The sequence below is a fragment of the Microcaecilia unicolor genome, chromosome 13 (genome assembly GCF_901765095.1).
Source record: "Microcaecilia unicolor chromosome 13, aMicUni1.1, whole genome shotgun sequence".
NCBI lineage: Eukaryota > Metazoa > Chordata > Amphibia > Gymnophiona > Siphonopidae > Microcaecilia > Microcaecilia unicolor.
In genome coordinates, this window is record NC_044043.1 from 88,072,516 (window position 1) to 88,088,714 (window position 16,199).

General features: G+C 44.2%; 1 protein-coding gene across 3 annotated transcripts in view; it reads left to right on the plus strand.

Annotated features, from left to right (window-relative positions):
* The window catches only part of SLC45A1 (solute carrier family 45 member 1), a 94,255-nt gene that overhangs the window by 61,334 nt on the left and 16,722 nt on the right, over positions 1–16,199 (plus strand). For all 3 annotated transcript variants that reach the window (XM_030185931.1, XM_030185933.1, XM_030185932.1), the window contains exons 5-7: positions 396–1,129; positions 5,169–5,322; positions 10,987–11,163. In XM_030185931.1, the coding sequence (XP_030041791.1) occupies positions 396–1,129; positions 5,169–5,322; positions 10,987–11,163 (1,065 nt within the window). The remainder of the gene's footprint in view (positions 1–395; positions 1,130–5,168; positions 5,323–10,986; positions 11,164–16,199) is intronic.

The following is a 16,199-nucleotide window of genomic DNA, read 5'->3' on the forward strand; positions in this document are numbered from 1 at the left end:
CGGCGGCAGTGGGTGGGGCAGAGAGGCAGTAGGGGTTGGAGGCAGAGGAGGGCGGTGACCAAAATGTGCCCCCCACCTTGGGCTCTGGCCCCCTCCCATCTCGAGGTCTGGCTACGCCCCTGCAGGGCCCTAATACTTACCTTATGTAACTTTATAACTTTCTTTTCGCTCTTTTGCACCCCACTGCTCTCTAGCTCCTGACAAAGCCTAGGTTTACTGTGGGTGTTTTATCGGACAATTTCAAACCAGTGCAAACAATAACATCTACTGTTGTATTTATCCATTTAGTTCTGGTCAGCTCCGACTTTGGAGGCAAGCATTTTGTTTAACTGAAAAGCCTAATTTTGCATTTCTCTTGATCCTGCACAGTAAAATGCACTCTTTGTTGTTCCCAGGTCTTGGAGGTGGTTTTGGCTATGTTGTTGGAGGAATAAACTGGAATGGAACCAGTTTCGGAAGAGCTGTGGGCGGGCAGCTGCGTGTCATCTATATCTTCACATCCATAACATTAACCGTAACCACTGTCTTGACTCTAATTAGCATTCCAGAAAGACCTCTGCAGTCTTCCCACAAGAAGAAGAAAGTGATGAAGAGCCCGAGTCTCCCTCTTCCTCCTTCCCCACCAGTCTTTTTTGAAGAAAGTGAAATTCAGAACCACAGCACTCAACATTCAACTGAGCTATACACAAGCTTTACAAGTCCGATTTCACCCCTCAGCCCATTAACACCAAAATATGGCAGTTTCATCAGCAGGGATAACTCTTTAACAGGGATCAATGAGTTTGCATCTTCATTTGGGACCTCAAATATTGACAGCGTGCTGATAGACTGTTTTACAGGAGGACATGAGACCTTTATACCGATCTCCAATAGCTTACCTAAGCAAGCTGTCAGCCTTCCCAGAGCACCTGAAAGCTTGTTTTACCTTGAGAATGGATTTCTAGGCGCTGGGCAGCATTCTGGAACTTCCAGGGCTGATGGAGACATTTTAAGGGTAGGCTCACTGGATGCTCCAAGACCTCAATCTTCAGGTATTCTGAAAAGACCACAGACTTTAGCTATTCCAGATGTGGTGGTAGGGAACTTTGCAGAGAGTAGCAGAAGAAGAAATGTGACCTTCAGTCAACAGGTAAAAAAAAGATGAAACCGGGAACGGGGAAGTTACATTGTGGTAAACGTGCAAGATGACATCTGGTCGATTTATTTGTATTTATTGGGATTTATTAACCACCTTTATACAGAGAGTCACCCAAGGTGGCGTACAGTAGGTACAGTTTAACATCAAACTTACAATTTTGTTAACAGCGTAACAATAGAAAAATGTACAAGTATAAACATAAATACAATGAAAGAGGAAAACTTGAAAAATTCACCAAAGCAATGTACAGCAGGAACAACTTGACATAAATTTACAATTTTGTTAACAGCTTAACCAAATAAAAGCATAAAATGACCAAATATAAGCATAAATGCAATCGATGAGGGAGATGGCAAATGAATCCGTATTTCGACCGTATTATCGAAACAAAAGACGGACGTCCATCTTGTTTCGATAATACGGGTTGCCCCGTCCCTTTACGGGGGCCGTCCTTAGAGATAGGCACCCTTAGAGATGGGCGCCCCCGTTCGATTATCCCCCTCTCTGTCACCTACGAACCTTAATGCAATATAACTCTGTATTTCTCATTCCGGAAATGGAGATCGCCATTACGGAACAATGTAAGCCACATTGAGCCTGCAAATAGGTGGGAAAATGTGGGATACAAATGCAACAAATAAATAAATAAATCCAAGTAATAGGACTAACACAATACAGTATCAGAAATATAAACATTTAACAGCACTGTAAAACAATCATAACAGAAATATGATAATGGTCAACAGAATACAAATGATGTCATAATAGGCAGCATGAAAAAACATTCATATAACATAGGATGCTCACAATATCACCGCAATGCAAATGAAACACCTTAATAAGCACACATTAGTACATTCGAATAACACAGATCTGATGCTAATGCTGTTCTTATAGGGGTGAATTGTATATATGGCGCCGAAACCTAGGCTGGGTTTATAGAATAGCGCTTACGCCCCGGAAATCGCACTTAACTTTGGGCATGGCCATTCGCAGCAACTGAACCATGGTACAAATGTACAAACCTAAACTGGACACATATCCCCCCTACCCCCGTATTATATAACAACGCGCGTGAATGCTAGGAACACCTCCCCCCCCCCCGTTCTGCCCATGACCCTCCCATTTCTGTACCCCTTTTTTACTCGCATGTAAATTTCCAATTAAATCTAATTAATGCCAATAATTACTTGTTAACAAGCCAATTATCAGCGCTAATTAGCTCGTTATTTAGTTAAACTTGCGTATGCAAATTGGGCACATGCCCAAATTTGTGCACGCAATTTTTGGCAAGTTTTATAGAATTAGAGGGATAATGCAATGCAATGGAACATCTTAATAGGTAGATGAGGAGGTAACTGCAGTTCAGATATATAGATGGGACAAGATGAGTAGTAGATATCATTAAAGTATGCTACATAAATTACCAGTTTATTTTCAAAAGAGAAGGGCGCCCATCTTTCGACACATCGGGAGATGGCCGCCCTTCTCTCAGGGGCGCCCATATCAGCATAATCGAAAGCTGATTTTGGGCGCCCTCAACTGCTTTCCATCGCGGGGACAACCAAAGTTCAAGGGGGCGTGTCAGCAGCGTACTGAAGGTGGGACGGGGGTGTGGTTAAGAGATGGCCGTCCTCGGCCAATAATGGAAAAAAGAAGGGTGTCCCTGATGAGCATTTGGCCGACTTTACTTGGTCCCTTTTTGTTCATGACCAAGCCTCGTAAAGGTGCCCGAACTGACCAGATGACCACCGAAGGGAATCAGGGATGACCTCCCCTTACTCCCCCAGTGGTCACCAACCCCCTCCCACCCAAAAAAACAAATTAAAAAACATTTTTTTCAGCCTCTATGCCAGCCTTAAATGTCATACCCAGCTCCATCATAGCAGTATGTAGGTCCCTGGAGCAGTTTTTAGTGGGTGCAGTGCACCTCAGGCAGGCGGACCCAGGCCCATCCCCCCTACCTCTTACACTTGTGGTGGTAAATGTTGAGCCCTCCAAACCCCCCCCCCCCCAAAAAACCCACTGTACCCACATGTAGGTGCCCCCCTTCATCCTTAAGGGCTATGGTAGTGGTGTACAGTTGTGGGGAGTGGGTTTTGGGGGGCTCAGCACACAAGGTAAGGGAGCTACGTACCTGGGAGCAATTTATGAAGTCCACTACAGTGCCCCCTAGGGTGCCTAGTTGGTGTCCTGGCATGTCAGGGGGACCAGTGCATTACGAATGCTGGCTCCTCCCACGACCAAATGCCTTGGATTTGGTCGTTTTTGAGATGGGCGTCTTCGGTTTCCATTATCAGCGAAAACCAAGTTCGCCCATCTCTAAGGTCAGCCTAAATGTTGGGATTTGGGTGGTCCGAACCGTATTATCGAAATGAAAGATGGGCGCCCATCTTGTTTGAGAATACGGTTGGCTCCACCCCTTCCTGGGGCCATCCCCAGAGATGGGCGCCCCTGTTCAATTATGCCCCTCTTATTCACTTAGCATCAAGGGGGGTGCGGTGATAGGAGGAGTGTGGGCGTGCCGGGCCTATCAATCACATCTATGCGTGCGGTTTTAGAATTTGGGCCAGCACGCATAGATGTAGGCGCATCCACCCGGCCCAAGGCATATTTTATATACCGCATCTAATAAAATGTGCCTAGGCATCTCCATCGGAAACGACTAGATTCTAGGTGCCATATATAGCACCTAGCCCTGAGTGGGCAAATTTTAAATAGTCCATAGAGCTTGTATCCCTGGGTCTACAAGGACGTTTTCAAGGGGACTTGCCAAAATTGTGTTAGCTGCAGGAATGAGGTGCCATTCTTGACATGCACATTTGACTGCTTTGAAATCGGTACAGATTGCACAAGTCCTTCCAAAATGAAAGCCAAGTACAGACTTTTCCACTCCCGACCTAACTCCTCCCCCACTCTGCCTCTTCTCCAACACAGGTAAATATACCCTACTGTGACCAGCATAGATACTTTCACCACAAATGGAAAAGCTTTGAAAATTCTTTACCCGTGCCCAGCCCCTTTTTGCTAATAAGACGGACTTCAAAGTAGATGCAGAAATCATTGTGTTGTAGGTAACTAAGAGTTTCTGCTAAAAGTTACAAACAAGGATTCTCACTTGAGTCTAATATCTTGCCTAAGCTTTTAAACCTTTCTTGTTGTTGAACTTGTTAGTAGGAACTGTTTTGAACATAGGTGCTAAACACCTGGAAAGATTGAGATGTTAGGTTTCAAAGCTAGTGCTTCCACTCCAGTAAGAGCTGTTCCAGTAGAGATATTCATGGACACCAGTTTTCATAGATTTACCATCTTTGACCTCATAGATCCAGGTGATCTTCAAGAAATAATGGAGTAGCTTGATGCAGTGGTTCCCAAACATGGTCCTGGAGGCACCCCAGCCAGTCAGGTTTTCAGGATAACCATGATGAATATTAAACTCTGGAATTCGTTGCCAGAGAATGTGGTAAAGGCAGTTAGCTTAGCGGAGTTTAAAAAAGGTTTGGACGGCTTCCTAAAGGAAAAGTCCATAGACCGTTATTAAATGGACTTGGGGAAAATCCACTATTTCTGGCATAAGCAGTATAAAATGTTTTGTACTTTTTTGGGATCTTGCCGGGTATTTGTGACCTGGATTGGCCACTGTTGGAAACAGGATGCTGGGCTCGATGGACCTTTCGTCTTTCCCAGTATGGCAATACTTATGTACTTATGTAATATTTATTGTGGATATCTTGAAACCTGACTGGCTGGGGTGCCTCCAGGACCAGATTTGGGAACCACTGTGCTGGTTGTATCCAGGAACAGAACACCAGTCCGTTGAGAAACAGACTGACCTGAAATCTTACAAGCTTCTTACTAAACAAGTCGAAATGTTGCATGTGACACAGTCGTGTGTATTCTGCTTTCTAGGAAGAAATGTCCCGCCTTGCTGCACTTCAGTGCTCATTGATGCTGCACAGTTTAACTTTACGCGGTTTGATTTCTAGGTGTTTCTGTAGTCTGTGCTGATTTGGAGTTCCTTCTGGTGCAGGTTGCGAATATTTTGCTGAACGGTATCAAGTACGACAGTGAGCTGAATGTGTCGGGTGAGGTGCCTGAGCCACAGCTTTCCATGAGACTTCTCTGCTCCACAATCTGCCACATGCCCACGGCTCTGCGTAGACTCTGCATCAATCATTTCCTAGGTAAACCCGCACAGTCGGCTGTGTTCATGATGTCGTAGCTTGTCAGTTGACCCCAGTCCATTCCAAAGAAAAGATAAAATAGTGTGAATTTCCCAATGTAAACCAACAGGGTCTGGAGACCCCCTACTCAATCCTACCAATTCTTGGGGTTTGGAAGAATGGAGATCCCCACACAGTTTGGCTTCTTGAGTGCTCCCCCAACCCTCCACCCACCCCCACACACACACACACTCTCTACCCACCTCTGTTCCTCCCTCTCACAACAATGACAGAAACACTTTTTTTTTTTAATCTCTTTACTGGAGGAAGGGAACTAGAAAATTAGTAAAGTGAAAACTGTCCAGGTTGTTTTTACCAGTTATGATTTTTATTTTAAAAGGTCAGTGTTTCTTTTAAACGCTAGCTGTGGCATTTAAGTTGTCCATCATGTATATTAACTGCCGCTGTCCGCAGAAGTGATGGTGCTGAACCTATTCATTTGGTGATGGCCTCCTACTTGTATGGATTGCAGTGATAATCAGCCACTGTGGATAGCTGTGCAGTTTAAGACAGTCTTTCCCTGGCTCTCCGGCCAACAGCTGAATGTTGCTAGCTCTCCGTAGAGTTAGATGGAAAGCCCTCACTTCACCCCAGCATTATCCGGGTAGTGCCACAGCATAGAGTACCACAGAAAATTCACAGATAGGTGCCTTCTCTTGGCATTTCTGGATCGCAGCTGCCACTGAGTGCTTTTGAATATTAGGCTGTATATTTTCATTTAGCAGATTTACAAAGGTGCATTGATGCGTAAAAAGGTCCCATTGCACATGATAGAGCCTGCAGTAAATATATATATATATATATATATATATCAGGAGCAGCGGAACACATTTTTGGTTGGAGGGGCTGCTCCCACCCTGACTCTTTCCAGTCGCTGATGCTATGTTGGTCACAATATCGGTAAGACCATGACCGCAGTGGCCCCTTCTGATTTGTGTCAGTGTGTAATTAACATTTGTGATTAATGGTGATAGTGCTCTTGATGTTTCTGCGCTGCCAGGTGTCTCCCCCATCCCCCGCCCCCCAGTCATCCTAGCAGGTGCAGCATAAGCAGTGGGAGTTTCTCTGCTTTGTCCTATCAGTGTTTCACTTCTGCTCTGGAGCAAAAGGGGTGGAGTCTAGTTGAGTGCACTGTGAAAATAACCTGCTTATTCCTAGGGTTCTGCAAGTTACGTTGAACCTTTCTGGCTCAGATAAATGGGAATATTCATGAGCTGTGTGTGAATGCCCTTAACGTGTTGTTTTTAATGATGAATCTGACTTGCCCACAAAACTGTTCCCATGCAGCAGAATCTTTAAGCAGAAAGAGATACCATTGGGTGGGCTGATCCAGGGGCAGGGCTGTGGACTGCCATTCAGATGGATCTGGGTATAACTTTTGGCCAGGGATTCTGGGGAGGCGGTGCTCATAGAGGGGAATTCTATAAATAGTGCTCAGAAAGTTAGGCACCAGGAAATTCTGGGCTAAAATAGTATTCTGCACTCTGTGTGGAGCACCCTTTACAGAATACTGAAGGGTGCAGATCTTGCACCTAACTTTGAGCTTGGCATTTACACCTCCTTAAACCTGGTGTAAATGTTGGTGTGCAACTAATCTGTAGATGATTCCTTTAACTGAGCTTGCAATTACACAATTGAGGTATTAATCTGTCCCTCCACCACCATCGTGGTCTCCACTATCAATAACATAAGATCCAAACGACATTTGTTCAGTATTGAATTCCATTTCTCGAAACAAACAGAGAAAGTATTCAAACAAAAAAAGAAACACTGGGCCTTCAAGACTGAGACAACAGGAGTATCTTATTATCATTTGATAATAAAATACTCCTGTTGTCTCAGTCTTGAAGCCCAGTGTTGCTTTTTTTTTTGTTTGTATTCCATTTCTCGACAAATGCAGTTGCAGATGTAAATAGTTTAGGTTCCTTATAGATTCGTGGTATAAAGTGATTTTTAATATATTGAACTAATGTACTACCATGAAATTGTTCTATAATTAAACATGTCTGTAAATTCTGTAGATCCTACCTTGCACCATTTACATCTGACACTGCATTTGTCGAGAATGGAATGCAATACTGAACAAATGCAGTTTGGATCTTAGTGGAGACCATGACAGTGGTGGAAGGACAGATTAATACCTCAGTTGCGGAATTGCAAGCTCAGTTGAAGGAATCATCTACAGATGATGAATATCGGAAACAACTGGATGGAATGCAGACGTTGATGTGCAACTAATGGCAGTTGCGCTCATAAATGACCCTATGCTATAACATCACTCTAATTTCTGGTTCAAATCTTTCCTATCCAAAAGACAATATGTTGTTTTGAAAGACGGCAATTTTTCAAACCCTTGGACCCCACCATGTGGTGTGCCCCAGGTTCCTCCTTTATTGTACAACATTTACATGAGCACCCTGAGATAGATTTCTTTGAAAGCTGGGGAGCAACTAATGTCAAATTCTGATGATATTTTTCTTTTAAGTTCAGTTAGGCAGAGTACTGATTCTGTGTCTTCTACTGTTCATACATGTATTAAGAAAATAGTAGACTGGTCTACCTCCATGGGTCTCCAATTGAATGCTGAAAAAACAAAGGTTTTATGGTTCGGTATGCTGCCTTCTAATATTCCTCACTCTATTTCTGTGGAAGACAGAAGCAGTCTGAAAGTGGAAAAAGAGTCCAGGGTCTTAGGTGTGATCCTGGACTCTTCTCTGTCTTTGGAAACTCAGATAAACAATAAAGTAAGGAAGGCTTGCTTCAAACTCAAACAACTTCATCTGTTGTGCTCCTACTTTTTGCAAGAACACTTTATGGTTATTATCCAACTGGCTATTCTATCGATACTTGATTACAATAACTCTTTCTACCTGGGGGTAGCAGCAAAGTATGTTGCCAAGCTTCAGTTGGTCCAGAACTCCGCAGCGAGATTGACCATTCACAAATCTAAGTATGACCATTTTCCCCCTTTACTTAAAAGATTGCATTGGCTGCCAGTTCAGGCAAGAATTTGTTTCAAAGTGTTCTGCTTGGTTTGGTGCCTGTCCTGAGGACTTATCGCAAAAGCTTAAGATCGTAAATATCTGTTTTACTTCTTGGTCATGTCAACATTTAACTTTAGTGCTTCCATCTGTTAAGCATGTTACATTCAAATCAGTTCTTATTCTTATGCATTCTTTCTGTTTCTTAGTTGTTCATCTCTGGAATAGTCTTCCTGTCTAGATTCATCATTTGAGGGATTCGGAAGATGCTAAAGACGCATTTGTTCTCTCATCATCATTGCTAGTACTATCTTTGTAGTTTTCCCCTTTTGATGGTATCAGTTTATTGTAATTCCTGATGAATGTTCTGCTGTTTTTTTAATTGTTATCGCCTTGAATCACATATGGGAGAGTTGACGGATTATAAATACCTTAGCACAGAACAGAATATGGGTCAGGGTATATCCACACGTAAACCTAAATGAGTGCCGATTAACATCAATTTTCGATTGTTAATGGCTCCTTAACTAATTAGTTTACATGCGGACCTGAGATCTATTCCCAAATTTGCGCACCCAACATTGGATGGCCTATATAGAATCTGGGGGATAGCCCCTGGCGAAGGGTATTATGCAACCATGACACCTAGTGGCCAGTTGTAGAGCACATGATTGTAGGATTCCAGAAGGAGAACTAATTCATATCCCCAGGCTTAGGACTTTCTTGGCCATGAATAGGATAAGTGAGCTGGGAGGGAATCCAACATAAGGGCAGTATCTCCTGGTAATTATAAATGAAACCTCATGGCACCAGAACCTTGCCCTGGTTCCAGATACAAAGGAGAAAAATGAAACAGCTTATTCATGGCCAAGAGAGTCCTCAGTCCAGGGCAATGTATCAGGTTTCCTTCTGGAACCCTGCAATCATGTGCTTTACATCCGGCCACTAGATGTCATAGTTGCACAATACCTATGACTCCTCTTCCCGAAGGGCTATGAGCGCTGCCTCCAAAGCATCCCTGGCCAACTCTAGAGCAGAAGAAATGGGAATTATACCTAGATCCATTTGCACAGCAGTCCACAGCCCTGCCCCTGGACCAGCCCAGAAACAAAATGTCTTATGATGCAGAGAAAAGAAACATGACCCCTGCGTAAAGATGACACACAAATTCATGAAGTGTTCCTTACTACTGCAGAGGTCAAATGGAACAAATCCAAACCCATCCACATTGTCTGTTGAATAAATTGAACAAACAGATGTCAATATGATTAAATGGAGATCAAATAAATGGAATTACCAGATTTTTGTGGCAATTTCTCAATAATCGGTTATTTTAAAAAGCCTTCATAAAGAATCTAGTAATCTCACAAATAGTTAGTACTTTAAATTTCAAAGTAGAAAGTTGCACGGGGACAGAAGTTTCACCCATCCCCAATGGAATCACGTTAATATCTATTCCATCCCCACCCACCCCCACAATCAGTCTCCTCCATCCTCACCTGTACTTGCAGGAATCAATGCTATTATTTACTTGATCAGGGCCTTGCCAAGGGTCTGTGGCGCCCCCCTGCAGATCAGTTGGCGCCCCCCCCCCTGCAGATGAACAGTTGGCGTGTGCCCCCCCCCCCGTGAAAATGATCGCTGCCCTCCCGCTCCCATGTCCCAACTGCCCGCCCTCTTCTCCCCCCCCCCAAGATCCCTTTTAAATTTACCTCCGTCCGGCAGCGAAGGCGGCGGCACTCCCGACGTCACTACTAGTCTTCCCTTCACTCAATGTCCCGCCTTCTTCTGACGTCATTTCCTTGATGTCAGAAGAAGGCAGAACACTGAGCGAAGGGAAGACTTGTAGAGACGACAGGAGCGCCGCCTCCTTCACTGACGCTGCGGCGCGCCTTCGCTGCCGGACAGAGGTAAATTTCAAAAGGATCTTGTTGGGGGGGAGAAGAGGGCGGGCAGTTGGGATGCGGGAGGGCGAGGTAAGCATGGCGCGGCGGGGCGCCCCCCAGAGGACGGCGCCCTCCTGCCGTGCTTACCTCGCTTACCGTGTTGGCACGGCCCTGTACTTGATCACAGTCCTCTGTTTCCTCCCTACCCCAACAACCTCCCGTGCTTTTTGGATGGTATTCCAAGCCTCATTCTGGAGTTACCAGAGATTTTGATTACATTCCTACAGGAATCTCACGGCAACTTCTTCCATCCCCACGGGACTCCCATGGTAGCATTTATCCCCACAGGAATCTCGTGGAAGCTTCTTCCATACCCGCGGGAATCCCGTGGGTTAAACAGGATTCCCGCAAGCCCCATTCCCACGCCGCTTTCTATTTCAAAGACCTTTATAAGCTCATTATATTGAAAAAATCTTCAATCAGATGTTAAAGTAAAGAAAGAAACCCAAACATAGCCCTTGTGCTTCACCCGTAGGCTGCTTTCGGGGTTATTTCTCTTGACGTCAGTTATTTTACAGAATACACAAAGCTATTAGTGACGTGCCTAGTGGGAAATTTGTCACCTACAAGCCAAGCTCAGCTCCTCATTTGATCTTTGTTACCTATGAATGCACAGTGGGTTTTTAGACGGAGATAAAAGGTCAGCGTATTCTCTGAGGGAAACCATGCTAATTGCTGTGAATGTCTTCTTTTTCTAGGTTGGCTGTCCTTCGAGGGAATGCTGCTGTTCTACACAGACTTCATGGGGGAAGTGGTGTTCCAGGGGAATCCCAAAGCTCCCCACGGCTCAGAGGAGTACCAGAAATACAATGCTGGGGTCACCATGGGCTGCTGGGGGATGTGTATATATGCATTCAGTGCTGCTTTCTACTCTGGTACGGAGAATTCTTCAAAGTTTCTCTTGTTTAACATAGTAACGTAGTAAAAGGTGGCAGATAAAGAGCAACATGGTCCCATCTAGTCTACCCAGTAAGGTGGCAAGGGTTGTACCTGCTGCCGTTTGCAGGTTTGCCTCCCCCCACCCCGCCGCCATTGTCTCCCCCCCCCCAATGCCTTTTTTTAGGGTTGTACCTGCTGCTTTACATAGGTTCCCTCCCCGCCCCCCCATCCATGCCAGTGTTTAAAAAAGTGTTGACCAGCACTGGCTCAATAATGACCTGATAGGGACCAGATTCAGGGATCTTGATTGCTGGGCTGCAGAAGGAGACTCGATGCATGGATCCAGGCTCAGAACAGTCACTGCAGTGATTAAATTAAATCAGGTCAATATTCAAAGCAATTTAACAGGCAAGAGAGGCTTCTGCCTGTTTAAAGATTTTGGTCAGTGTTTAACAAGTGCTGAATATTGATATTGACCCGAATGTGTTTAAACACTGAGTAGTTCAAATGAAGGCTCAAGGCACCATCATGTCAACTCAGTGGCGTAGGAAGGGGGGGGGGGCGGTGGGGCCTTTCTAGCGAGTTCAGGTGATCCTTCCCGAGGATGCTGGGATCGGTAGTCCCTTCATTGTTCCCACTCCTGCCTGCCTCTCCAGTGCCCCGGTCCGGAGTTCCGGTTCCTGGATCTGCCTACTCCCTCACAAGTGTCACAATATTTATTTATTTATTATTACATTTGTACCCCGCGCTTTCCCACTCAAAGCAGGTTCAATGCGGCTTACATAGTAATTGGGATTACAGGATTTTGATAAGAAAATAAAAGTTAAATATAACAGAATAACAAAAGTGATAGGTAGGTAGAGAAGGACAGGGTTGAAGGAATAGGAGAGGTGAAAGCAAGGGTAGAAGAGGCAGGAGGAGGGGGATGGGTACAGGATAAGAAAATGGAATATTGGTTGGAAAGAAAGTCAAGGTCATTCTCACCTGGATATGTGATGGGTAGTAGGATTAATAGAATTAGTTTGGGTCAGGGGCGTATCTGCGTGGGGCCACAGGGGCCTGGGCCCCCGCAGATTTCGCCCTGGCCCCCCTCCCGCCGCCAGCCCTCCCCCGCTGCCGTTTCTTACTTTTGCGTCCGCTTCCTCCTTTAAAAATATTTCTTCAGCTGGCGGGGGACCCCAACCCCCGCCAGCCAACCCGAGGTGACAACTTGCAGGTTCTTCCTCCGCCGTGGCCAACATGCTGGAGTTGAAAGCATCTGAATCCAGTTCGGAGTCTGACGTCGCAGCACGTACACGTCAGACTCCGAACTGGATTCAGACGCTCAACTCCAGCATGTTGGCCACAGCGGAGGAAGAACCTGCAAGTTGTCACCTCGGGTTGGCTGGCGGGGGTTGGGGTCCCCTGCCAGCTGAAGAAATATTTTTAAAGGCGCAGGAGGAAGCGGACGCAAAAGTAAGAAACGGCAGCGGGGGAGGGCTGGCGGCGGGAGGGGGGTGGAGAGAGTCGTTGGTGGCGGTGGGGGGGGGTCCGGTAATGGCGGAGGGGGGTCGGTGGTGGCAGGGGGGGGTAAAATGTGCCCCCTCCCTCTGGCTCTGGCCCCCCCCTACCGCCGGAGGCCAGATACGCCCCTGGTTTGGGTCATTAGGATAGGCTTGCTTAAACAGATGGGTTTTTAGGGGTTTTTAGGGCCTCTTTTACAAAACCACGCTACTGATTCTCGGTGCAGCAAATGCAAGAAAGCCCATTCAATTCCTATGGGCTTCCTTCCATTTGCCATGCGGGAATTGCTAGCTTTGTAAAAGAAGCCCTTAACGTAGATGACGAAAAGCAAGTCCTATGTGGCACAGAATAACAGAACATGTCGCTGTGCAGCACTTATTAAAAAAAAAAGTGGAATTCGCTGTAAATTATTCCAAGATGAAAAGAGAAAGATGAAATTCCTGTGCCTATTCATAGGTGCGTTTTGGCATTCCCTGGGCCTTTTTATATCTATGTACATCATTGTTGCATTTTACAACAGAAATAGAAGCCGCTGGTTAAACGATGGGTATTCATGTAAAATGCAGATAGGCTGCACTGAATGAGAGCATAAATGGTGCAATGATGGTTCTCGACTCAGTCAGTCATTTACGTCATTTGGCTGATGTGTGAACCGAGCACTCAGGGCCCTGTTTGCTAAGTCGCGGTATAGGCACGCTTGCGTTTTTAGCATGCGCTAAAAATTAGCCTGTGCTAATACTGGAGACACCCATGGGGATATACGGGTGTCTCTAGCATTAGAAAACACTTGTGCATCTTAGTAAACAGGGTCTTTACAATCCCCCCAAAATATAGAAAAATTGTTTTAAAAAAAATAGCTTCATAAGCAGTGTTAGTATTTTATTAGCGTTTGTATTTCATTATTTCTTATTATCATTTTGGAATATAAATACCTGGATATAGGTGTTTACTTTAAAAGATTGCTTGGACTAAAACCAATGGACAAAAGATAGACGATCATGTTGACCAATCTCTCGGTCTTTACTACTACTACTTATCATTTCTATAGCGCTACTAGACATACGCAGCGCTGTACACTTGAACATAAAGAGACAGTCCCTGCTCAAAAGAGCTTACAATCTAATTAGGACAGACAAACAGGACTAAGTGCTTGGACTACAACCAATGCACAAAAGATAGACGATCCTGTTGACCAATCTCTTGGTCTTTAAGGGATCTGTTCATTAAAATCGGCAGCAAAGAAAACCCCCAAGAAACTGATGCCACAGTGTATGATGCTCATCAATATATAAACGATAATCAACAAATAAATGTAAAAGCACTTAGCTCTCCTTATTCTAATGCCGGCAATGATTTGGCATTAGAAGAAGGAGAGCTAAGTCCAAGCACTTTGAGGCAGATTTTTTTCCCCCTTAAATAAAGTACATACTTGTGATCATAAACCTTCTTACAGATAGCCATGGGAGGTGTTTTCATTACGATTTGGTATTTGGCTACTCCCACCACCATTCTTTAAGGCATTTAGAGTTTACTTTAAAAGAGACAGATCTGTGTGTGGACACGCGAAACAAAACACTTAGCTGTGAAAATAATTGTCTGAGATATAACATTAGCTTCCCCCCGCCATCGCACACACACCCACATCAATATCTCGGTAGTCATTGAATAGAAATCTGCTTCCTTCACTGTCATGAAAGATGCAGGCAAAAATAATTTGAAAGCATAGTCTCCTGTTTATCATTAAAATCTCATTATTCATGGCTATAAAAGCAATTCTTATTCTAGCCAACCTGACAGATGTTCCTGCAACTCTGCATACAGTGTCTTGCATGTTAACAACTCTACAATTTCACAATTCATGCTCGGAGCTCATTATGCTACATTTCTGGCCCTAGGTGTCTGGTGGAGTTCTCGGTCTGTAATTCCACTCCAAGGTTTGAGTTGCATCAGTGCACACGAAAATGAAACAAGCAATTTACATACAAATGAAAGACTCATCTTAGATGTCCAACTTTTCCCAATAAGGAAAGCACCTCCCTTTCATTCTAGGCTCAGTTGCTTAAGGTCTTCTACAGGTAGCCTCTCAAAGTAGACAGCTGTAGTAGCTACTTTATTGATGAGTGAAGCAACCTCAGCTCTAGACTTCTTATCTTTTGTACTTCCTTTTCAAACATGCACATTACTTAAGCTAACCTTTGTTTTCTATTAGCTAAATAGTTGTGGTTGACCTTTGTCATGGGCCTTTTGTTTTTGGCACAGAACTGATTCTTCATGGCAGGGTACGTGTCTAGCTGATAGAGCTCTCAGCAACTGTGATGATTACTAAAATGTATCATCTTGAGTTTTAGCAGTCACTCTGGCTTTCAGATTCATACTTATATCCTAATTTATGGCCACTTACCAACCAGTGGAGCCTGGAGAACACCAACCTTTGTCATAAGGATTACATAAGCCATAAAGTCCAATACAGTCTAGCAGGCATCTACTTCTAGTAGCTGAAAAGCATCTACAAGGATGTTTTATGGTAACAAACATCCCTGCATTTTGAGAAGGTGGGGGGGAGGGATTGTTTGATATGTAAAGCTCTACAAAATCTTGTCTTGGGCATTATGTAGTTCAATGTGTGTGTATAGAAAGAATCCAAGGAGTAAGGTAGATTGGCTCTTCCAAAAGACCAAGGGAGACACTTGTTCAAAAAGGTGATCTTTATTGAAACACTTAGATTTGAGGTCAGTATTACGTTACACCCTGAGCACCAGATTCAGTAAATGGCGCTCAAATTTGGGCACCGATAAAATGCAGGCTGAGCATTTAAGCTGGGCGTCCCAAATTATTTGACCGCTCTTACAATCCCATTAACTCCAGCAAGAGTTTTACGTTGGATAAACAATTATTGATTGGTCCTTCTCAGTCCGAACAGGCACATCTCGAATCAAGAAGGCATAGTGCCGTCTATTTTATGGCTCCCGCTACATGGAACAATTTACCACATTGTATCCGTTGTATTACTTCTATTCAAGAATTTAAGAAAGCTATAAAATCGTGGCTATTTGAGCAAGATTTTTGACTCATAGGTTTTCTGTAGAAGAGTGTCTTTCTCTTTCTCTTGGTTGTTTACCCTTGAAGCATTTTTGAACTGATGTTTTCAATTTGTCTCCTCTTATCTGTTGGTTGTCGATTGGTATTTATCTTTTCTTGTGTGAATGGTTTTTATTTTCTATCCTATGATTATTGTAGCTCCTTTCTTGTTGCGTTAAATTTTAATTATTGATTGTACACTAGCGAATAGCACATGGACAGAAATCTAACCCATCCCCACGGGAATCTTACCCATCCCCACTCGTCCCCACAATAATTTAATGGTACCTTGTGGTTACTTATTCTATACTTCGAAGTTCGTCAGCTCCAGGCCACTGCGAGAAAAACTGCACTGGCTACCTGTCAAGAAATGTATAACATTCAAAATTTGTGCCCTGGTGCACAAAATCCTTTACGGTGAAGCTCCAGCTTATATGGATAATCTTATCAT